Source organism: Heptranchias perlo, chromosome 37 (assembly GCF_035084215.1).
Source record: "Heptranchias perlo isolate sHepPer1 chromosome 37, sHepPer1.hap1, whole genome shotgun sequence".
NCBI lineage: Eukaryota > Metazoa > Chordata > Chondrichthyes > Hexanchiformes > Hexanchidae > Heptranchias > Heptranchias perlo.
Genome location: NC_090361.1, coordinates 9369775 through 9394742, shown reverse-complemented (window position 1 = coordinate 9394742; position 24968 = coordinate 9369775). Strand labels below are relative to the sequence as shown.

General features: G+C 43.3%; 1 protein-coding gene across 8 annotated transcripts in view; it reads right to left on the bottom strand.

Moving 5' to 3' along the window:
* Window positions 1-24390, bottom strand: part of LOC137304480 (dedicator of cytokinesis protein 7-like) — a 139273-nt gene extending 114883 nt beyond the window's left edge. For 6 of the 8 annotated variants that reach the window (XM_067973087.1, XM_067973088.1, XM_067973089.1 and 3 more), the window contains exon 1: window positions 24289-24379. In XM_067973087.1, coding sequence (XP_067829188.1) covers window positions 24289-24335 — 47 coding nt within the window. In that variant the 5' untranslated portion in view covers window positions 24336-24379. Of the gene's footprint in view, window positions 1-24288 lie in introns of all 8 variants that reach the window. The other 2 variants (XR_010958583.1, XM_067973092.1) reach the window with 2 other exon arrangements.
* Between the last annotated feature and the right edge of the window lie 578 nt (window positions 24391-24968).

Sequence of the window (24968 nt, the reverse complement as noted above, 5' to 3'; positions counted from 1 at the left end):
AATGGATTGTCTTAAACCATAACTGTTCCTGACTCCAAACACAGGAAAGGAGGGGGAAAGGCAGAAAGAAACATAGAAACTAGGAGCAAGAGTAGGCCATTTGGCCCTGCTCCGCCATTCAAAATGATCATGGCTGATCGTCTAACACAGTATCCTGTTCCTGCTTTTTCCCCATATCCCTTGATCCCTTTAGCATTAAGAAATATATCTATCTCCTTCTTGAATACATCTGATGACTTGGCCTCCACTGCCTTCTGTGGTGGAGAATTCCACAGGTTCACCACCCTCTGAGTGAAGAAATTTCTCCTCATCTCAGTTCTAAATGGCATACCCTGTATCCTGAGACAGTGACCCCTGGTTCTGGACTCCACAGCCATCGGGAACATCCTCCCTGCATCTAGTCTGTCTAGTCCGGTTAGAATTTTATATGTTTCAATGAGATCACCTCTCATTCTTCTAAACTCTAGTGAATATAGGCCTAGTCGATCCAATCTCTCCTCATACGTCAGTCCTGCCATCCCAGGAATCAGTCTGATAAACCTTGGTTGAACTCCCTCCATGGCAAGGACATCCTTCCTCAGATAAGGAGCCCAAAACTCCAGATGTGGTCTCACCAAGACCCTGTATAACTGCAGTAAGACATCCCTGCTCCTGTACTCAAATCCTCTTACAATGAAGGCCGACATACCATTCGCCTTCCTAACTGCTTGCTGCACCTGAATGCTCGCTTTCAGTGACTGTACAAGGACACCAGGTCTCGTTGCACCTCCCCTTTTCCCAATCTATCACCAGATAATAATCTGCCTTTCTGTTTTTACAACCAAACTGGATAACCTCACATTTATCCACGTTATACTGCATCTGCCATGTTCTTGCCCACTCACCCAACTTGTCTAAATCACATTGGAGCCTCTTTGCATCCTCCTCACAGCTCACATCCCACCCCAGCTTTGTGTCGTCTGCAAACTTGTAAATGTTACATTCAGTTCCCTCATCCAAATCATTGATATATATTGTGAATAGCTGGGGCCCAAGCACTGATCCCTGCGGTACCCCACTAGGCACTGCCTGCCACCTGGAAAAAGACCCGTTTATTCCTACTCTCTGTTTCCTGTCTGTCAACCAATTCTCAATCTATGTCAGTATATTCCCCCCAATCCTATGTGCTTTAATTTTGCACACTAACCTCTTGTGTGGGACCTTATCAAAAGCCTTCTGAAAATCCAAATACACCACATCCACTGGTTCTCCCTTATCTATTCTACTAGTAACATCCTCAAAAAACTCCAGTAGATTTGTTAAGCATGATTTCCATTTCATAAACCCATGCTGACTTTGTCCAATCCCGTTAATGCCCTCCAAGTGTTCTGTTATCACATCTTTTATAATAAACTAGCATTTTCTCCACTACTGATGTTAGGCTAACTGGTCTGTAATTCCCTGTTTTTCTCTCCCTCCTTTTTTTAAATAGTGGGGTTACATTTGTCACTCTCCAATCTGTAGGAAGTTCCAGAGTCTATAGAATTTTGCAAGATGATCACCAATGCATCCACTATTTCCAGGGTCACTTCCTTTAGTACTCTGGGATGTAGATTATCAGGCCCGGGGGATTTGTCAGCCTTTAGCCCCATTAATTTCCCTAGCACTATTTTTTTTACTAATACTAGTTTCCTTCAGTTCCTCCCTCTCACTAGACCCTTGGTTCCCTAACATTTCTGGGAGGTTATTTGTGTCCTCCTTTGTGAAGACAAAGAGGATAAGGAGGACCGCAGACTGATTCATGAGCTCCAGACTATTCCTGAGCTTCTTAGCTTTATTGCGAAGGAAAGCCACGCCAGGGAGGTACAACCCCAGGCCATCAAATCAACAGCATCACACATGGCTGTGGCTACCTTGTCAAACTTGTTCCCAGGAGAGTGAGTCAGGCTGACAGCTTTAAATCCACTCACTTATGGGTTAGTTTTACAACAGGAATTGATTCATCGTTTGGCAAGAACCAAGGTTTGGATAATGCTTTCCCATACAATTTTTTTAGTGCTTCCAAACCTCATGTAAAATCTAATAGGCTCACTGTGAGAAAAACAAATGCAGCTTTGCTTTCATTACATTAAAGGCCCATCTGTAACACATGACAAGCCAAGCAGGAATCTGGCTCAAAGCTCCTAAGGACACTCAGGATTTAGTGGCTCATTATCAACATATTCCTAACATGAATAACTGGGAACTCAAACGTCACCACTTCCAGGAAACAAATTAGTCACAGACCCTTTGATTTCTCATGTGAAGCAAGTCCAGCACCCAATGCACACTGTCCAAGCTGCTATGGTGAGAAGAACAAAGTCTGCACTGGAATTCCAAGTTTCTTTGGCACAGCTAGCAGTTCTATGATTCTATGATTCAATTCCTTCCCTTCCTGATGCCAGTCCCATCAGGAGGACAGAGGAGAGAAAATTGGCATAAAAAGGGAAGAGGTTCAATCTTTTTTTTTAAAAATTGAAGTTTCAGGTCTAGGTCAGAGCCCGTGTATAAACACAAGACCCTCCCATAACTTCCCTGAAACACAAACTGCAGTGGTCAGTTTGTGCAGTCAGTAATGAGGGTATTACACTCACCTAGACACATTCACTACACACTCACCTCCACCCAGTGTATTGTTTCGAGGGATTCAAATCAGTTTTTAAACCAATTTCCATTGATAATTTTCTGGATTTTTTTTTGGGTGGTGAACCGATTTCCTCCCGAATGCGAGAACCCACCCCCCCAAAGTTTCACATTGTTTTCTTATCAAAAATCAGGCCTGGAGATGTGTCCACATTGCATTCTTGATGTCAGCAAACACACTGCTTACTCTACGTGCCACATTATGTTAAGGACGTGATGTGCACATGTATCTGGATTTGATTTTTTAGGAGGAAAAGAAATATTGGCTGAGCAATTTGGATTCTTCTTTAGATATTCTGTGAGGGCCATGTCCTTCATACTGCAGCAAATGCCAGTCTTTCACTCCTGGTTGACCAAATACTGTGGTCAACAATCATAGGCTGACTCAGGTCACCCAGCAAGGTGCGGTTTACTGAAAGCAAGATCACAACTGTTTCCCTCTAAATAATCTCCCAACAATTTTTAATATCCCACCATCATAGTGGCAGTTAAGTGACCAGAATCACAACAATAAACATAGGTCCATAGGTTCTTCAATTTTACTTTTAATTGAATTAAATGAGAGTTTGGTGGTGAGCCCCATAATAGTCAGGTCTGTGAACTGTGTAAATAATTGTGAGTTGTCACTTAGCTTGACTATAATTTTTCCTAAGATATTGCTTGTTTTCTTGAGTTTTAGCAATGTTCAAAGTAAAACCCATATTTTACAGGTTTTCTCTGAATTTATCCAGGTGTTTTGAGCTCCAAATCTTTTATAACTATTTTCTCCTTTTTTACACTCAAAATAAAACCTGAAAAACCCAGGTATTTAATTTGGCAACAAATAAAAGACTTTAAAAGATCAACTGTTTTGTGTATAAATGACAGATCCTCAGTAAACTGATGGCACGAGTACTCAATATGGCTCACTGTTACCTGACAGTGATGTGTATCAATGGAAAAGTGGGTCAGGCTTCAGGGAAAGGGAGATCTGAACCATTGACGCAACTGTTGCCCGCAGATACAGGAAGGATACAAAGGCAAAGGCTCTTCCTCCTCCTCAAATAAATAAGAAAAAGGGCATTAATTATTTTTAAGTAAATGATTGAACATTTCAGCCACTAATTAAAGGATTGAGACAGCACTCCACCAGCATTAATTTCTCTTAAACTTCACTTACTCAGTGCTACGTTCAGTAGACTGGTGCCACTGTGCATTTCATTCAATCTCACACAGTGCAACCCTCTATTCTGCTCATCTATTACACAGATCAGACGCTCATGGCAGACAGTCTTAAATCGATTTTCAGCTGACCTTGAGGGTCACTAGGTTATTTAATCATTGGCGGTTTGACAGTTGAGCCCAACTCTATCCTTGCCGACATGCACACATGCACACTTGACAGCAGAGGTCACTGATAGCAATAGAGACCAGGAAGCCTGGCTGATTTTCTCCTCTGCAGCCCAAAAGCACGGAGGCCAAATGAAGCAATCCAAATGCTGCCCCAGCCGAGTCTAAACTCAGCACACAACTGGGATCAAATGTGGGACTTTCTTGTCTGTGTGGCTTAGTACTACACTGGGTGGGATATTTCACCAAGCCATTAGGAAAGCTCATAGTCCTAGGCTCATACAGAATAATTCTATCAATGAATGGGTTAATCTTTGGAAAATCCTGGACCTATGGCAATATAGCAGGATCACAGACAATGTGTTCTGTTGAATTGTTATCAGTTAAGCTATTGACAGGAAACCACCGCCTGCTTCCTGCCATTCACAGCCTTGGTTATCATGGCCACCATCTGCAGTCAAATGAAGACACTGAATCTGTTTAACTCACTGTGTGGATGTATAGTATGTTTATGCCCCAAACAGAATGAATCCATGGCTTCCTCTCTGGGCACACAGTCAGCAATCAGAGCTTTCCTGCTTCGGTTACGACTAAAATCAAGAGCCCCCAGTGCCCCAATATGATTTGGCACAGAGAAGTTAGCAGGTTTGAACTGTCAGCTACAAAGTGCTTTCATATTGGTGCCATTTAGTTCAGATTCTGGGAGACTAGTATCCGTGAACGGGTTCCTGGTGTTTCCACTGCTGAATCCAACTCCCTTATCCCAGCAGCAGATTCCATTGCCTCGCCCCTCCTTATCTCTGTAACCTCCTCCAGCCCACCGAGAACTCTGCGTTCCTCCAACTTTAGCCTCTTGTGCATTCCCCACTTCCTTCGCCCCACCATTGGGGGCCGTGCCTTCAGCCGTCTAGGCCCTATGTTCCGGAATTCCCTCCCTAAATCTCTCCACCTCTCTCTTCTCCTTTAAGATGATCCTTAAAACCTACATCTTTGACCAAGCTTTTTATTACCTGTCCTAATGTTTCCTTCTTTGGCTTCGTGTCCATTTTTGTCTGATAACGCTCCTGTGAAGCGCCTTGAAACATTTTACTACATTAAAGGTGCTATATAAATGCAAGTTGCTATAGATCCATGAAAACTGGGTCCACCAGTCCACCATTGGGATAATACTTGAAAGTGCAAATGCCAGAAACTATATACAAACACAGGTCTCCTGTAAACTTGAATTAGTAATAGCACCAATATAAAAGCAGCAGTGGATAACAGAAATGAGCCTGCTTCCTGACTCCATCATTAGAACAAATTATTTAAAATAATTAAAATTAAATAACAGTCAACAGGATGCATTTCCTATTTCTAATTGAACTGCAGCTTCCTCTGGTCAACTCTATAGGCAACTGTAGGATGAACGCTGAAAAATAACACCCTCAGCGATTGACATCATGATCCCATATCTCCACAAGGCAAATGCATTATACAATGCTGAGTATAGCCAGAGGATTATTTTGCTGTAAATCTGCACTCAAAAACGGTTAGTGATTTATAAGCAAGTGACTGTGCAGTACTCAACTTAGAAAATTATTGATATTAAGTGATACCACGCAAGACTTCCTTATGAAATAATCTTCAGCTGCCAAAGCCTTAACAGCAGACGTATCTCTAACCTGAGCCAGTTACATGGTGTGATTAACCTTCTTGACTATGAAGCATTCCTCAATGTCAGAGTCAACTGTATCTCTATCTTTCTTTCTTTCCTTCTATTTTCCCATCAAGACTTCAGACATTAGCTGTCCCTGTGACTCTCCAATGACATGTCTAACAATATCTGATCTTTCTTTGGGCTGCTGACCAACATCTCTTTTTCTGTCCCCTCAAGTTGAGTTCATACATTGCATCCTGCGTTATGCCCACATTTCAAAGGTATCATTTCACCATCAATTTATGTTGACAGGCAGTTAATCAAACAGTCCAGCATTTTGCTGAAGGCTTCTTTCACTCTTGCTACTTGTCTCTGCATAACAATTATCATTGAGTTTGGAAATAACTACTAAAAAATAATCCCTCGAATAAACGATGGAACACAAGGGATCAAGAGGTTAAAATACCATTCAAAATGTGAGTGCAATAAGCAGCTGTCTCTAAATCTCAGATAAGCTGAACACAGGACAGAGGGATCCACTGAAACAGCACACAGATATAGCATACAGTACCCATGCACATTAAATGCAGACATGGTAATGCATCTGACTGCAGTTAGTAATATAGTTTAACAATACATACTACAATGGTCTGGCTAGCAATACTGTGTAATAACATAATGCACACAAAGCAGTGAAAGGCACAACTATTACCATAACATGCTTCTGCTATACATGTTATTTTCACAGTGACACCAAAATCTCATTCGCCATTCACTTTTAGTTTATTCTGCAAATTCAGTGACTAGTGGCAATACCAATGGTGCAGTAGCTCGATTGTCTCAAGTGCACCTTTTGAAAAAAGCTTCTTTTTTTACCCATTTTCTGCCCTACTGTCTATCCTTTTAGAAACGTTATGCTGCAGGAAGACTTGGAGAGGAAACATGAGGAGCAAATAAACTTACAAAAATTAAAATTATAATTTACACAGTTCACATCAAGGCTTAGGCGGGGTAGCTTGTGTCCCAAGGGCTGCAATACCGGCCAGTCTTAATCAACATTTGCATTGGCGTTCCCCTGGAGGAGCATGTGTCGGTAGAGGCCTCTTTTTGCAGTACTCGAGCAAACATCAACAGCACCTATAGAACCATTTTCCAAACGCATCACCTTGTCTGCAAGGATAGGTTAGATCCAAGAAGAAAATTACAAATTCTGTTTCTGAAAACCATTGCACCCATTTGTAAATTATCCAAAGTGTGAACTTCAATGAAAAATCTGCAGGGCTATGGGGAAAGTGCGGGGGAGTGGGACTAATTGGGTGGTTCTTTCAAAGAACCGGCGCAAGCACAATGGGTTGAATGGCCTCCTTCTCTGCTGTATAATTCTATGAAGCTTCAGCGTACGGGGTAGCACGCAGGAGCTTGGTGCACAGTCTAACCGGACTGCTCAGTATTAAAGTAGTGGAAGAAAAAACACTTAAATCAATCAAATGTTGGATGCTGTGATAGGGAGAGCATGGGTTTCTATGGAAGGGTGAGCTAGGGCTGAATGGCTTCTCTGTACTTTAACTTTGAGAGTTAAAGTAGTGGCACTAATAAGACAGCACCTTATGTTTTCACAAGTTTCTGACCAGCCTGTGCATGCGAGTGTATAAGTGCTGTGTTCCATTTCCGGACTTTGTGCATGCACACAAATCTGGGAGATCGTGCACCAAAGTCTAATTACTTTTTAATAGCTTTCAAAGGGGAATTGAAACAAATTAGTTACAATTTTTCACAAATAAAGTTTTCAGTTTCTACCCAGTCATTTTAATACAGAAGTTACAAACCTCAGTGAAACTAACCAATCCCCTACACGAGCATAGGAGTCAGGGACACCTAACACTGGATGTGTAGACATCCAATCAATTTTAGAAACTGTAAACTTACCAACTACTAAGTTAGGTTCTGTGGGAATCGTAGTATCAAACAGGCTGGACATACAGAACTACATACACCAATAAAATTACTTTGTGTTACAATACCCACTAACTACATCAGATAACAAATACTGACTTGATCATTTATAACATATTTTGCCAGTGTTATTTCATAGTAATCGGCTGCTCTCTCAAACATGCAGATATTATGTCACAATCATTGGACATCTACTCACTCAAGGTCATAAAGTTAGCAGGCCATTAGTATCCATCATCGTACCTCCAGCTAGAGGAAACTGAACCCCTTGATTCCAAACCAGCTTGAAATTCACTCCCAAGGACCCATTACTCTAATAAAATCCACCCCAACCCCTTAATTCGATTCTAGCCTGAAATCATTTGGTATGTAAATATATTTTACTATGCTTCGCCCTCTCATAAATTTGGAATATTTTAGTCATTTATAAATCATTTATGTTCTTAAAACTGTATGTAAAGTAAAAGTTCTTTAAAGTCCACCACAAAAGTTAGATTTCATTTTCAGCAGAGAAGCTTACTCGAACCTGGCACCAAAAATGAAATACAATTTAAACCTCCAAGGGTGAAATATTAGAGGAATCTTAAATTTAGCACATAAAGCGCTGTTCTAAAGATCGAGGCAGCGTGTAAACTTTGCCAGTTTAATTTTCACGAGATATTAGTTTCTGACATCACTTAAAGTGCATATCTGCTTCTAATGTGCCTGACAGTAATTGCACTGATTATTGTGAAGGGGTTGGGCTCCTGTCTTGACAGTAACCAGATGTGGTGGAAGGGCCGACTGGGAAAATATTAGAGCATTGCTTCAATCAGATCCGAGAAGTTTAATTTAGCAATAAATCAATCAGACACAAACACCTTATGGAGCTTTTCATTCCAGGCAAATGCATACTGAAAGCAACAATCATCACCAAGGGCGGATCTTAGATCGCCATTCAAGTGCACATTAAACAATTGCTCGTTCTCCTCCAGAATTTGCCAGAGACAATTCTTAGGGCTGACTAGCTATCTACAAGTCTCTGCTAATGTGAAAAGGCCTAGGTTGATTTTTTGTGTTTAGTGCCAATTCCATCAGACAGCCTGGCTGAGACTGGAAATTTACCACATGTGAAATTGAAGGAGGAGATCACATATTTCTTTGGATACAACTCAGTAGTTCCCCAACAGTCCACTCAAGCTATTAGTCTGATCGGATTAGGAGCAGTTGCTTTTCTATTTAAACAGCTCTTTGTTGCTATAATGGATTTTACCTCAATGGAAGGAATACGTTTCAGTTGTAGATAAATACTTGCACAGTTCTTTAACTTCATTTCTCAACTTTCTTAGCCAAGTTCTAATAACTTAATACATTGAAATAAAGACTAAAAATGTTGTCAGCTTAAATGGTTCCAAATATATGACATCAACGGCTGGCGGGAGTTGGGGGCTACAAAGCGAGCTGGAGAGAGTTATTTACACCATTCAGATGTCTCATGATCTCATTCCCTGGTAGATAAATTACAAATATCAAAAAATAGATTGTTCGGGGATTCCAACAAGATCAAAATGAGATTGGGTGGGGTGGAGCAGAGGCTGCTGTCTTTAAGAAGCTTATTCAATCTTTCTGCACAGTAGGTTCAGTGAGACAAGCAATACAGCCCCAATAAACTTGTGACATTTGAAGCTGTTTTTACACTGCTTTAGTGGCATGCTGGTGCTGCTAGCTCCCAAAGCAACGGTCTAGCACAGTCTGCAGCAACCTCAAAGTAAACTTGCCAGATTTGCTAAAACCAGCATGACACCAAACCCAATATAAATACAGCTTAAGATGGAATGGAGAGGAGACAAGTCAGCCAGTCAGCGGTCAGAAGCAGATGGGACATGATTCAATTTTAGAAGCTGGTCAGGAGGGTGTAACGCTACTCATGGTTTGGATGACATTACAAATCACAGAATAGCTTACACTGTTTATAAATGACACCTGGATTCTGAGGACACATCACATCAATATACTCCACCACTTTTTTCACCACTCATATATATTTCATAAGGCCATTGTGCATTTATGGAAGTATACATTTCTATATTTTACAAAGCCATTGTACATTGATTGCATGGTGCTTGAGTGAGGAGTGCATTGATACATGACTGCTTGCACTGGGAATAATGTGGGTCAGAGGATTATGGTAGCTTGTTTCGTCTTGGCTGTGGGGGTTAATTAGATCTGGAATGGGGTGGAGGGAGGCTATACAGACTAATGGCCAGATCAGTTGGGGTCATTAACCTTTATTGCCAATGGATAGGTAACTGTGCAGAGGGGAGGGGACAGTATGTGTTGAATGAGTCTGCAAAAACAGAGCCAGACTGCTGGTATTTCCCATGTTTTAGCCAGAGGCAGAACATCATTCGTTCTGATTGCCTTATGTGCCATGTGTTTAACCATGTTTGTCGTGGGGAGACCCTGATACCTGGGTGATCTCCCATGGCATTGCTCATGGACAGTCTAAGAGTCTGAAGCACAATTATGATGTTTAACTGATTTAATGCAACTGCCCAAGTACTCCCTGTGGGAATGCAAGGAAATGTAAGTGCTTGTAAATTACTACGGTCAGATAGAGGTTGGTAAACTGGCTGTAAATTTCAGCTTTAGGTCAATAACTGACTTTCTTACTCATTTTTTTTATAAAGGCTGCTTTGTAAATAATCTGTGACATCTGATGTATAACAGACATGCACTAAACCCAAGGCTTTTAAATCTATCCATATAGCTAGAAACATGGTGCATCTGGCATGCATTTGTCCATCACACCTCAAGTGTTGCACTTTTACTGCAAAGTATGCATTCCACTTGTGCCTGATTGGCTCAAATTTCAAGATCATAAAACAGCAACATGAAGCCAACATACCAATTAGCAAGTACCAAGCAGGAATCAAACCCACCAATCATAAGATTCAGAAAACTGCTCAAAAAGAGAAGCTGAACCAATCAAATTACGCCAAAAATAATTTCGGACGCAATCTTGGGTTTCCCACTAAGCCGAGCACCAACTACTGACATTAAGGCTTTTAAAATAACAAAGACATAACAAGTCCAAAATTTACAAGAAAATGACAAAGCTTATCTATGCAATGGGATTTTGAGTTGTTTGAAATGCAATGTTTTCCGTCAGAAACCGATGCCTTTGCTAAAAGTGTAGGTCTCAAATTCATGCAAGTTCCCATATCTATCAGTGTTAGCTGGAGACTTAAGCTAGCAGTCTACAGCTCCCAACATGCACTCATGAATATTTTTGCAATTTTTTTGATTAACAGTGAAACTGGCCATTCACTAGGATATAAAGACTTGGGAGAGAGAAAGATAACTGTTGCACCGTCTGTGCTAAACTAGGATGTAAACTGAACCAAACACAAGGTCCCTGACATTAGCTTTTATGTGCTGCTTTATCACTGACTAGCCATGTATTCTCTCGGGCCTAACTATGATAGCTTCAGACAGACTATTCAATTTAAACAAGAGCTTTTCAAAAAATGACCAAGACGAACAATAATTCAATATACGTCTCAAACACAAAAAGAGCTGCATATCAAACATATATACAAATAAAACACACAAGATGCTTGCATTTGAATTAAATGGCACCCAATCCATATCCTGTGCCATTTTCTATGGACGAACCTGTTTTTTAATCCATTATGTATTGTAATAGAAAGAAAGAAGCCAATATCATAAATTAGAGACAACAATGCTTCATTTTTGTTGCACGTCCTGTCCCCTACTTCCACATCCCAGCAGTACCCCATACTTTGCAAAAGCATAACCACTGACTCACTACAAACAATGCCATGGGAGATTAACACTCCAGTACTGATAAATGTGCAAACTGTGCTTCTATAAAGCAAAGAGAAGGACCTCATGCGTCAGCTTGTGAAAAGGTGAGTGACTCACTTTCCATTTTTGAGCTTTGGTGCAAGAAAGACAGATCTGAATTGTGCATGTACAGCTTGGTGTTAACACATGTAAAATCAGTGAATTTAACTGCAATTCACTGCAAAAAATAATCTACCAACACTCCGTCAGATCCTGCGTCACTGAGAGACATTGGTTACATTATACTTACATACAAGGCTCTTATAAAACTCAACATTATTGCTTACAAGATAATAGGTCCAACAGTTTCAGAACAACTTGTATTTCTATGCTGCTTCTCACATAAAGAAAACTCTGAGGGTTTTAGAGGACAGGGAAGAAAACAGTTGAAACGAAACTTGAGGGGGAAAAAAGAATGGGGGAGAAGAAAGGGATGATGAAAGGTCAGGAGCGCGAAGGCACAGTCCAAGAGAATTTTTAGGAAGTCTTAGAAAGCATGGTGAAAGGAGGGGTGGATGGCGCTCCAGAGGGCAAGGGTGAAATTGCTGAAAGGGCAGCCACTGGTGGTGGAGCACAGAGCAAGTAGTAAGTCAGTGTCAAAGGAGTGGAATGTGCCTGTAGGGACGAGATAGCTAAACTAGGGTGTGGCAAGGCAGTGGAGGGACTTGAAAGTGAGGACATGAGGAGCCAGTAAAGATTGCCAAGATAAAGAAAATGAGGGGGCAGATCTTGGCGCAGGTGAGGGTATGGGCAAGGGCTGCGGCATTCTGAATGCATTGTGATTAGTGGAGGCTGGCTAGGATAGCAGATTGAAAAGTTGTGGGAGAAGTAAAGTCACGGGTGGGCAATGCTAGTGAGGTCAAAGAAGGTGGTTATGGTAACGGACAGACATAGGAAGTTCACTGTCGAGCACCTCTGGCCTTAGCTAGAAGTGGCAGTCGGGGGGATTGATGGAGTGAAAGCCAGAGGGTCGCAGGGGCCAAAAAGGATGGATTCCGTTTTGGCAACATTAATCTGGAGGAAATTTTAGCTTTGTCTGCATTTGATCACAGTCCTGTCATGAACCGTTCTCCTACCCCACCATTCTAACTCTTTAGAAAGCAGGTGTCACAATCAGGAATGCTTCTATAGATCAAACAGTTACAAAGAATTAACTTTTAACATCTCCTTTGTTTTTGTCTATTTCTATTGCCTTTTTCCAATTGGTTTTAAACAGTAAATGCCAACAATATCAGGCTGGCCCTGATACAACAAAAGAGATGAATTAGCACGCTGTTTGTGCACATAGAATATTTGAATAACTGCATCTGGGTGAAGATCCATCGCACTGTCAGGTCCAGTTACTTCCCCAAACAGTCTCACAATGAGCTCATCAGCACTTACTGTTTGTACAAAGTATTTTTTTTAAAATCCAACAAATTCCAACAGCTCAGTTATTTAAAAGAGTGAGCTCAGCCATATAGAGTGGTAGGAATGCTGGATTGGCCGAATTGTCATGAGTTAGGGAAGAGGAAAAGAAATCAGCCAGAGACCCAGCTCCTAATCATTATCCACGACCATTTGGGCAAGATACTGAGGGTGCCCCTATGAAAGTGTAGCCCAGCAAGGAGCCAACATCCTTCAGGAGAAGGGTAAAAATCAGCAGAAAAAGGAAGAAAAAAAATCAAAAACAGAAAGAATCACAAAACTAAAGGGATGTGAAAGTTTGACATTTACGATCCAGCAGTTAATTCAAAGCACTGCATATCGGTTATAGCATAGACAAAAATGTGTTGTTCTGGAGATTCTACTTTCAGGTGCAGTTGGACACGTTTTAGCTGACAGCGTACTTCCATATACTCTTCCAGCTTTTATTGGCTTTATATTTGAAGTGAAAGGTCCCATTTTGGGGTGTGATAATTGGCAAGTTTGGAAGCCAAGAATGCTGAAACTGTAAGTATGCCGATCTGAAAAGGATCAGAAATGGAACCAACCTTGTTGAATTTCCAGAAACCCACTGGACTCGAATAAAACTGTTTTTGAACCCCACATCCATTCTATGTTTCTAATTTTCTTTTCTATTAACATTAAAGAATGCGCAATGTTGAAGCCAGGGGCAAAGATACAACATAGTAGGAGCTAATCAGAGTGGTATGGAAGAGATGCAACAAGACACAAAGGATAGCAGATGACTAAGGAACTGCATGCTGATGTTTCTCACAAGCTGGTAAGTTCCTTTTATATTCAGCTCAACAAAGCTAAAAGCAATGCCTGCAGCTATTTTGTGCCTTCAATTGTTTCATCTGAAGCTCAGATACACGTGGTCAATTGCAGATGTCAGTTTCTATTGCGGGATTCAATTTTGGGGGATTTCTACAATGAATCACCCACCACATTCCAGAATACACAAGTTTAAAAAAACCATAATGACCAAGAAGAAAATTAAAAGCAGAAACTGAGTCTTGCTGAAGGCACCTCCTCTGTGACAAAGAAACATCAACATAAAAAGGAGGCAGACCATTTCCTGCTGTATTTGTATCCACCTCTTACTGCTTTCCAGGTTTGCTTCTTTTTTCCCCCACTTGAATGTTTTTCCTCTCCCCTTCTAAAGGTACTGCCTGCTTGCCACAGTGCAGTTCCATTGGCTCCAGGTACCATTATCCACGTGCGACTTCAGACACTAAAACTCCAATTTTAGCGGGACGGAAATCAAGTGGCAAGCCCCCGTGACGTTGGCAGCTCGAGACCGGACCGATTTTAATTCCTTGCTCTCATTTTGGTATAACTGATGAGCTGCCCGCCCAATTGTATCGAGAGTCAGGCAGCTGGCTCTACTTGATGCACACAATTTGCGGCAGGCCGCCCAAGGTCCATTTAATGCAGGAATGCACCTCAAAGCGAGGTTGCGTTCCCTGTTTTCAGGTTTAGCTGTTATGCTGCTGCAAGGAGGGGAATCTCCAAAATATGAGTTGCCAGGCTGTCCCCAGCCCTTCTGCTGCCTCCCTGGAGGTCCTGGTGGAAGAGATTAGGACACAAAGGGAGGTACTGTTTCCCAGTACTTGCAGGAATATACCCAGGACAACTATCCAACAGACCCGGACAGAGGTGGCTAGGAGAGTCAATGCCGGCGCATTCATCCCCAGGACTTGGGCTCCCTGTAGAAAGAGGTTCAGTGACCTCACAAGAGCAGCAAGGATGAGTACAACTCTTTACACCTCTCTCAACAACACCTGACAACGCTCCTTTCACCAACTCCCCCAGCATTCTCAACAATTCCCTCCCTTCCATCACATTCTTCAGTATACAATCATAAGGATGCACTGCAACATCTCTCTCTCATTCCAAACACACTTGTCTCTTCCTTTCTTGTCAAAACACCACACACCTAACAGCATTCTCTTCCCACATCTTAGCACAACCAGCAACTCCTCCCAGGATTTCTTCCTCACTTCACATTCCACACACTTGACTTTCCAATTATCACCTCTCCTTCCTCATTCCATCTTGCTTCTTCTCCAGCTCTCAGCACATGCAACATATGCACAAGCCCTACACATCTCCACTTACCTTATCAACAGCCACTCACTAACTCTTGCTGTCTCTTTCTGCAACACATAATGCCAGGGAGAGGAGCAAGACCACCAGACATCATAGCCCTCACCCAAATGGAGCAGGAAGCCCTGGAGATTAGTGGCCCAGGAAAAGCAGTGAGCAGTGGAGAAGGCGAGGCTGGCGGATTATCTGACCAGGGTGTCTGCATATTACTTTAACCCTCAGCAAACTTCACAACCTCAAGCTACATTCTGAAGACTTTGTCACCAGCTGATGTACAGCCTCAGTGCCATCCTAACTCTTGTCCCTTTTCTCTAGGTCCTTCTCAGCACTTGGACACTGAAGAAGGTGGACAATCCCCCTGAGGACGCACCATCACACGTTCCATTCCTCTCAAACAGCAGCACAGACAATGCCACTCCTCGTGGGTTAGACAGTAAGCTAGACAGGTCTGCAGGTGGTGAAAGACCAAACATGAGCGAGCAGCAGCAGGTACTGGTGACAGGGACAGTCCCAGAAAGAGCTCACCGGAGGGAAATGTCCTCTCCCAGCTCTGCTGTGCATGATAGAGATGAGGACTTCAGGGGCCCAGCTATGAAAAGAAAATGGCTTGCCTCTGACAAGCAGTTGTACCAGGTTTTGGAAGGTCCGCCATGGAGTTTCAGCACTATGAAGGAGTCCGCTTCTAGCCAGTGCAGTATCAGCTCACATGTCATCAGTACTCTGCAGTCTACCTTGGAGAGTGTGGCCACCTCTACTTTGGTGGAAGTTCAAACAGTTGCCATGCAGACTCTGGGCTGCACAATGGAGAGACAGGTGTCCTTCTTGGTCAGACGAGTGAACCAAATAGTTACTTTCAAGAAGTTACTCAACTTCTGCAGTCTCCTCTTCGCAGATCAGTGGAAGTGATGCCACGGGAGTGGCAGTGGGGTTATGTTGCCCCTTCTCAGGATGTCAGCCTGTCTACTCCTTCGCACTCCATCAATCAACACCTGCCATGTTGCCCCTTCTCAGGATGTCAGCCTGTCTACTCCTTCACACCCCATCAATCAACACCTGCCATGGTACCAGGAAGTCAGCTGAGCAGCGGGTTGGGCGCAGGGTGGGACTTCCATGATTGCGTATTAAAACGGCATCAGGGTCCTAATAGTGTCATAGGGCTCCGATTTGCATGTATGTATTCATGACGCCTCCGCTTTTGTCTGGCGGGCATGTCGGGTAACTAAAAAATCTGCACGGTTAAAATGATGGGCGGCAGGAATGCATTGGGAATGGAGCAGCAAGTCCTCTATGGAGGGCAGGGTTAAAATCAGCCTCTCAGTGTCAGCAGGTGACGCGATCGAAGGAATATATCAATGATTTGGATGAGGGAACTAAATGTAACATTTCCAAGTTTGCAGACGACACAAAGCTGGGGTGGAATGTGAGCTGTGAGGAGGATGCAAAGAGGCTCCAATGTGATTTAGACAAGTTGGGTGAGTGGGCAAGAACATGGCAGATGCAGTATAACGTGGATAAATGTAAGGTTATCCACTTTGGTTGTAAAATCAGAAAGGCAGATTATTATCTGAATGGTGATAGATTGGAAAAAGGGGAGGTGCAACAAGACCTGGGTGTCCTTGTACACCAGTCGCTGAAAGCGAGCATTCAGGTGCAGCAAGCAGTTAGGAAGGCGAATGGTATGTTGGCCTTCATTGCAAGAGGATTTGAGTACAGGAGCGGGGATGTCTTACTGCGTTATACAGGGCCTTGGTGAGACCACATCTGGAGTATTGTGTGCTGTTTTGGTCTCCTGAGGAAGGATGTCCTTGCCATGAAGGGAGTGCAACGAAGGAATACCAGACTGATTCCTGGGATGGCAGGACTGACGTATGAGGAGAGATTGGGTCGACTAGGCTTATATTCACTTCAGTTTAGAAGACTGAGAGGTGATCTCATTGAAACATATAAAATTCTAACAGGACTAGACAGACTAGATGCAGGGAGGATGTTCCCGATGGCTGTGGAGTCCAGAACCAGGGGTCACTGTCTCAGGATACGGGGTATGCCATTTAGAAATTTAGAATTTAGGAGAAATTTCTTCACTCAGAGGGTGGTGAACCTGTGGAATTCTCCACCACAGAAGGCAGTGGAGGCCAAGTCATTAGATGTATTCAAGAAGGAGATGGATATATTTCTTAATGCTAAAGGGATATGGGGAAAAAGCGGGAACAGGGTACTGAGTTAGACGATCAGCCATGATCATTTTGAATGATGGAGCAGGTCCGAAGGGCCGAATGGCCTACTCTTGCTCCTATTTTCTATGTTTCTATGAATAGCGCTGCCAATTTTCCTGAACCACTCCCTAAACCAGGGATGCTCAGGACAATTGTACTGCCCCTACTGCTACCCCCTGGCTGAGATCAGCTAACTCAGCATCAATCAAAGATCCAAGCTGCAACTTTCTGGTCTATATAGCTCAGCTAATGACTGTAGCTGAACTATTTGGGAAACACCCAAATATATTTCTGCTGCATTGCATAAACTCTTTTAAAGGCACCAGAGAGGAGCTAGAATGTGTTCCCTGTTCAGGCAATAAGGGGGTGGGGCATAGTATAGACTAAAATTACAAACCAGAGGCTTCTATAAACATGATGCAAGACTTTGAGAAGAATAACCAGTATTTTCAGACATTTATTTTTTTCTCTACTGCCCTCCAAGTTTCGATCAAAGATAAACAATTTATGACAACACACAACATACTGAGAAACAAAACCATGATCAGATGAAATAAAGGCAGTTTACTCCTGATTAGTGTCATTTTTTGCACTAAAACATGTTAATTATGTGGGAATTTAGTGCTAAAAAAAAAGATAATTTGAAATAAGCAACTTTGAATTGAAGAGTAGACTGTATGGTAGTCACTATTAGAATCTTGTGTATACAGGACACACTTAAGTGTTTATTGTTGGGCTTAATGAACTATTGCAGCTGATGTAACCAGTGTGAAGACTTGAGTTTATAAATCTCGAGATCATTATGGATGAGGGAGGACATTCGACCCATCTTACTTCTCATCCATCCACAAATACCATACAGACCCACCTTGCAGCATCCAATTATCTCTTAAATGACCCCACGGTTTTTGCCTCCACAACTCTATCTGGAAGTCCATTCCACGCTGTTTCAATCATATACGTACCTTTTATTAGTTTGAACCTGTGTCCCCTTGTCCTAATCACATAATTTGAAGTAATTTTCCAGATATACTTTTTCCGCATTGTTAACTATCTTATATGCTTCTGTATAATCAGCTCTTAGACATCTCCTTTCAAAGCTGAAAAGATTCAAGTTTCTCCAATCTTTCCACATAACTCAGAAGTCTAACACTAGGGATGTCTTCTAGTTCCTTTCTGCACCACTTCCAATGCTTGAATATCTCCCTTGTGTCTTGTGTCCAAAACTGGATACAATACTCAAGGTGTCATCTGACCAGAGCACTGTACAGTTTTCTACAGATTTCCTCTGACTTATATTCTACTGTTTTGGCTATTAAGTTCAACATTCTATTGCTCATTTCTGCGGCAATCTGGAATAAATTCCCATGTAGTTTGACTGAAATTCCTTTTAATTTCCGCCTATGCCATTTTCTCTCCTTTTACCCTTTCTCACCTGCAGCTGATGGTTAAGATGCCAGGGTGGTGTGTACCTGAGAGCCAGAGCTGCAATCAGCTCAGTTGAGGCACAGTGAGCAGGAAAATCCCTTCCTTTCCCACTGGCTCACAAACAGGTGGTTTCTAATCAACATTCACCTTCTTGCTAACAGGGATCGTCTGAGAAGTCCCAGTGATTTCCCCTTATCTTCAATACCACCAAAACAAACATAAATAAAGTCTCTTTTTAATATTGAAAAATGCACATCAAATTCAGAAAAGCTATCTGATTAGCTCCAACAAGAAGAGTATGTGCTGCATACCAGCCCTGCACAGAACTCTCTCTGCATCACCCAGTGGTCAGTGAGCACTGCTAACTGTTCTCACTTCTTCAAATGGGTCTATCTTAGAGAAATCACTCTTTACGTGCTCCAGGCCTGCCTCTATGCTACTCGGAGTTCAAACTGTTCTACTATCTGTGGAGCAGAAACAGTTATAAACTGTAAGCTCAAGAGACTCAAGCTAACATTTAACCTGCACTAACCTACACAACATTCTCAGTTTATCACCAAATACAGACAGCGTGCAACCACTCAAAGACACACAGCAAATCAAAAACAGCCTTCACTTTCAGGTGGAGTGGTAATTTGTCAGTGACCTGCTGTCCAAATGCTGGAGTTTTATTTGAGAATAAAATAAGTTGAAATTCCCTCAAACTCTATTACTTCCATGATACTTGAGCAGCTATTGCATTCATAATGTTTTGTTCTCTAATAAGGCTGTGCACGCTTCTGTACTTATGTTCTCCACTGTCCGTTAACCAACTGTGGATGGGAGTGTGGCTGGTTGACCAACTCCTAGGCATCTGCCAATGCTGCTCTTAAACAGCCACGAGGTCATGGATGAAACAACTTGCACTTATATAACAAAGCAGGATGGGAGATGGGGGGAAACAGACACCACACAGAAATTAGGAGAATAGTTGAGATAAAAGCAAAGATCGCCTCTCCCTCTGATTTTCCCTCTCTTAACCTGAGGAAGCACAAGCTGCTGAAAAGTCAAGATGGGTCCTGCTTACATCCACTGTTATTTTGTTTACACCTGGGAGGGGGGAAGATAGAGGATACATGAAAATGAGTTTGGGATATAATTTAGGGCTGTCTTAATAACTTACAAGTGGCAGATTAAGGAGCGAGCAGCACCAGTGAGGTACAGATTGTATTGCACAGTATTCGATTTATACCACATTAGGCAACTAATTATACGTTAATTTTAAATATAAACTACAGTATATTGACTTGTGGATTGCAGTGGATCTGGCAATATATTATGAGCATCCCTCCCATTATGACACCACCACCACCATGACCTGTAAAGACCCCATTTAATGTGATAATGTCATCACTGGTAATATAACAGATTTAAAATAGATGAGTGGCATCTTGGAAAGCGGAGGCAGATCTGTACATTGGGAACAGATGTAAAAACGTGACAGCAAATTTACCTTTCTACTGGACCTGGATAACTAATAAGTAATAAGTAAATAGGAAGACAACAAATGGGATAGATACACTATCCCACAAAGGTGCACTGAACTTCTACTGACTCTGTCTCATATAATGCTGAGCTTTAATCTTACAGCAGAATTTTAAGTAAAAATTCTATTAAAAAATCAGACAATCTGGAGGTTTATACTCTTGTCCGTCCTTCACCGAATCCCCATATTGAAAGCAAAGTGCATTTTCAAAGTCACAAACTAAGCGGCAGATTGAGAATACCACTGTTCTCATCTAGGGAACAGAAAGCAGATCCCTGCAGCACACACCATCGTCAAGCCCTACGGCCAGATGGCTGGTGGGCAAAAAGTTACTGTCATTTACCCAGGGGTTCAGATTACATCATAATCCACATGGAAGAGGTTTACAGAGGTTACCCAGTGATTATATTACAACGGTATGTTCCCCCTCTACTATCCATAAATTTGATAATATATAGTCTCAATGAAACGAGAAGTGGTGTTCATGACAGTTAAATATAGTTCTGAGATTACACTGAAAACAGAGAGCTTATTATTTTATAACACCATCTCATGATAACAACTACTTGCTGCATTTATATAGCCTTTAACGTAGGACAACGTCCCAAGGCGCTTCACAGGAGCGTAATCATACAGAAATTGACACCGACCCAAAGTGAGAGACATTAGGAGGGGTGACAAAGGTTTGGTCAGAGGTAGGTTTTAAGGAGGGTCTTAAATGAGAAGAGGGAAGCAGAGGGGTTTAGGGAGGGCATTTCAGAGCTTAGGGTCTTGACGGCTGAAGGCACGGCCATCAATGGTGGGGCGAAAGGTATGGGGGATGCACAAGAGGTCAGATATGGAGAAACACAGAGTTTTCAGAGAGTTGTAGGGCTGGAGGAAGTTACAGAGATAGGGAGGGGCGAGGTCATGGAGGGATTTGAACATGAGGATGAGGGTGGACCAGGAGCCAATATATGTCAGAGAGCACAGGGGCGATGGGTGAGCAGGACTTGGTGCGGATCAGCAGGAGACAGCGGCAGGGGAGGGAGATGGAATCTGTGTCAGGGGAAAGGAGTTTGTGGCGGGATCCAAAGACAACGGCTTTGGTCTACCCAATGTTTAATTGGAGGGAATTGTAGCTCATCCAAGACTGGATGTCGGACAAGGAAGCTGACAACGCAGAGACAGTGGATGGGTTGAGAGAGGCGGTGGTGAGGTAGAGCCGAGTGTTGTCATTGTACGTGTGGAACCTGACATCGTGTCTTCGGATGGCGTCACCGAGGGCCAGCATGTAGTGAGAAATAGGAGGGGGGGGGGTCATAAATAGATCCTTGGGGGACTCCGGAGGTAATGGTGCGGAGGTGGGAAGAGAAGCCATTGCAGGAGATTCTCTGGCTACACTGGATAAATAAGAGCAGAACCAGCGGAGGGCAGTCCCTCTCAGCTGGACAATGGAGGAGAGGCGGAGCCTGCAGAGAGGGTCGAGAAGGATGAGGAGGGATCGTGCACCATGGCCACATGATCCACCGAAAATTAGGAAGTGAATCATTTAGCAATTTTTTTCTACCTCCCTTTTTCGATGATTTCTCTATTCTCCCCCCCGCCCTCAACTGAAGACTATTGATTCCTTTCTGGGATATGGTTTCACAGGCTCCCTCCAAAACCTCACCCAAAGTTCACGTGTGAGCCTAAGCAGTGAGTGTCAGCAGTCTGTTCGATCACAGACTGCATCATCGCCAAATCCAATCTTCTCCTCACCCAAGATCCTCACACACACATTCCCAGCAAGTGGATTCTGATCAGGACTGATTTTCCTTCGTTAGTCCAGAAACATTGAGGTCAACTTCAACATCCCGTCCCACTGGCCCCACTGAGATCAGCTAACTCAACACAGACTAGATGGATTATCAGGAGAACTTCAAAACTATTTTTAGTAAACAACAGACAATGGTAGATTGGGGGAGTTAAGGTTAGTTTTGGGATTCTGATATTACAGCCAAGAAACAGTGTTTCCCAGGCAATCATTATTTGCATTTGTTTGAATCATTATCAGGGACTATGATATTGTTGCATTGACAAAGCATGACATAAACATACAATCTCTCATTACTAGTGTGATTGTTATAAAAGGCTCATTTCTTGCAAATGAGGCAAGCAACAAGGGTGCAACTGAATATATTCTACTTGAATTACATCACATTGCAATATATTTGAGAGCAGCTAAACAGGCAAAATCTTTGCGATAACTCACGTGTGCATAATGACCTGACAACAACAACTTGCATTTATATAGCACCTTTAACGTAGTAAAACATCCCAAGGCACTGCACAGGAGCATAATCAAACAAAATCTGACACCGACACACATAAGGTGCACAAGATGCCAGAACTGGAGGACTGCAGAGATCTCGGAGGGTTGTAGGAAGTTACAGAGATAGGGAGGAATCCCACTCCTGAAACATAACAGCTGCTTATTCCTCTTGTTTGAGCATTAATTAGATGAAGCACAGACCCGAATCAGAATAAAGTGCCTCACAGAAACTCAGTGTATTAAATAACAATCAACACAAGGCAGTAACTTCCAGCCTGTAATTTAACCTCAAGTGACGTTATAAAACAGCAGAGGTTCGTGCACGTTATATGATGTTATCTGAACCTGACTGGATTTAATACCTTGTAATCACCTTCTGCTATCCATTAGTCTCTGCTCTCTACCCGTTTTCATTAACAGAGAAACTCACCACTATCAAAACCTCTGGAGCCAATCTATTCATTTCAACGGACCGGAGCAAGGAAACTTAAAAGGAAAGACACCTCTAAAGAAATCTTTGTGGATAACTTCAACAATGTCTGCAGAAATACTATCAGTCTAATCTAGTCATCTCTTTTCTCACTGTAACTAAAATAAATAAAAGCTTGTCGGCTACACAACATCCGTTGTAAATGCACAACATCACAAAAAAATGCTCAAACATTTCTATCTATTGTAGATAGCTCAGGTCGCATTATTTGTTTCCTCCTCGTGTCAAATAAAGATCACGCAACCAATTGACCTGATGGCTCAGTGTCTAAGTGCACTGCACAGTATCAACATGAACCATTGGAACCAAAAAGGTCCATGGTCCTATGTTGAGTTAGCTGATCTTTGCTTGGAAGGCAAACTGTCATCCAAGGGCAAGGGAAGGATTAAATCAACCAGGATTCGTCCTCTTCGTAGTTATCCAGTGACCCCCAAGATAGAAAATGCAACATCCATGGGTGGGAGGACAGGTTGTGATGCTCCTACCGGTTGAATGGCCATCTGACACTAGGCTCACATAATGAGAATGGAAACTTCGGCAGGGCTACCAGAAGGTGCTGGAACCCATGGATTGTATCCCAGCATGGATCAGCATCTCAAGGAGAGGGAATTGGGGGAAAAAGGAGAGGAGGGTGGCGAATTGGTGGGGGGGGGGGGGGGGGGGAGATATGGAAGAGAGAGCAGAACCAAACTGGATCAAACGCGTGTCACGCATCATCCGTGTTACAATAAAATGATAGCCTCAATTATTTAATCTGGCACAGAACCTGATATGGCTTAAATATCACTGGGAGCAGAGTCCGGCGGACGCGGTGGTGTCCAGTTTCTCCCTCACGGGGTACCAGTTATATACACTTTTCTGCCAAGTTTTTTTTTCTCGTAATGAACAAAATTCCACCTGCACTTTCCAACCTGAGCGGTGGCGCAGAAAGCTGGCCCGATTTTCACTACAGAGCACCGTCCGTCCGCCCGCCCCCCGGAATAGTCTTTAATGAAACGACTATAAACACACACACTAGTGAGATGGACGGCTGGTGCGTGGGAGAAACAAACAGGAAATGTTCCCGATGCCGGCTCCTGCAATCCGGGCAGCGGCTGGCCGACTCTCCCCAATGCCTCAGGTAAAGGAGCTAGTCCGCACCTGCACCGACCCGGGGCCCCTGACCTGACCGACCGTGCCGCCCCGCCCAGGCCCCGCCGCTTTTCCCATTGTTTTCAGCTCCTGAGGTAAATTTCGGGATTTCTGACTGAATTGAACTCCCGTGTTTGGCGCTTCTTTTTCTCCCGACAGGACAACCCCTGAAGGTTGCTCAACGAGGCAAAAAGTTACCGCCGACAAATAAAAGTTCCTCGGAAACGATTCGAGCGAACTCACCGGTTAATTTTCTGAGCGAAAGCGCGGCGCTCGGATGAAGTGGCCATCGTATTGCCGACTGGAACCCGAACCCGAGCCCGAGCGGCGACTCAGCCCTCTCAGCACTTCGGTAATCTCCGGAAACACTCGGCAACGCCTGGAATAAGGACTCGTGTTCGACGATCTCCGGCAGTATGGGGCTCGGGCTCGACCTTCTCCGGCAGCAGGGGGCTCGGGCTCGGAAAACTCCGGCTGCAAGGGGGCTCTGGGTCGGTAAACTCCGGCAGCAGGGGGCTCGGGCTCGGCAAACTCCGGCAGCAGGGAGCTCGGGCTCGGCAAACTCCGGCAGCAGGGAGCTCGGGCTCGGCAAACTCCGGCAGCAGGGAGCTCGGGCTCGGCAAACTCCGGCAGCAGGGAGCTCGGGCTCGGCAAACTCACAAGCTTTCGGAGGCTACCTCCTTCCTCAGGTGAACGATTTCCACATCGTTCACCTGAGGAAGGAGGTAGCCTCCGAAAGCTTGTGAATTTAAAATAAAATTGCTGGACTATAACTTGGTGTTGTAAAATTGTTTACAATTGTCAACCCCAGTCCATCACCGGCATCTCCACATCTCGGCAAACTCCGGCAGCAGGGAGCTCGGGCTCGGAAAACTCCGGCAGCAGGGGGCTCGGAAAACTCCGGCAGCAGGGGGCTCGGGCTC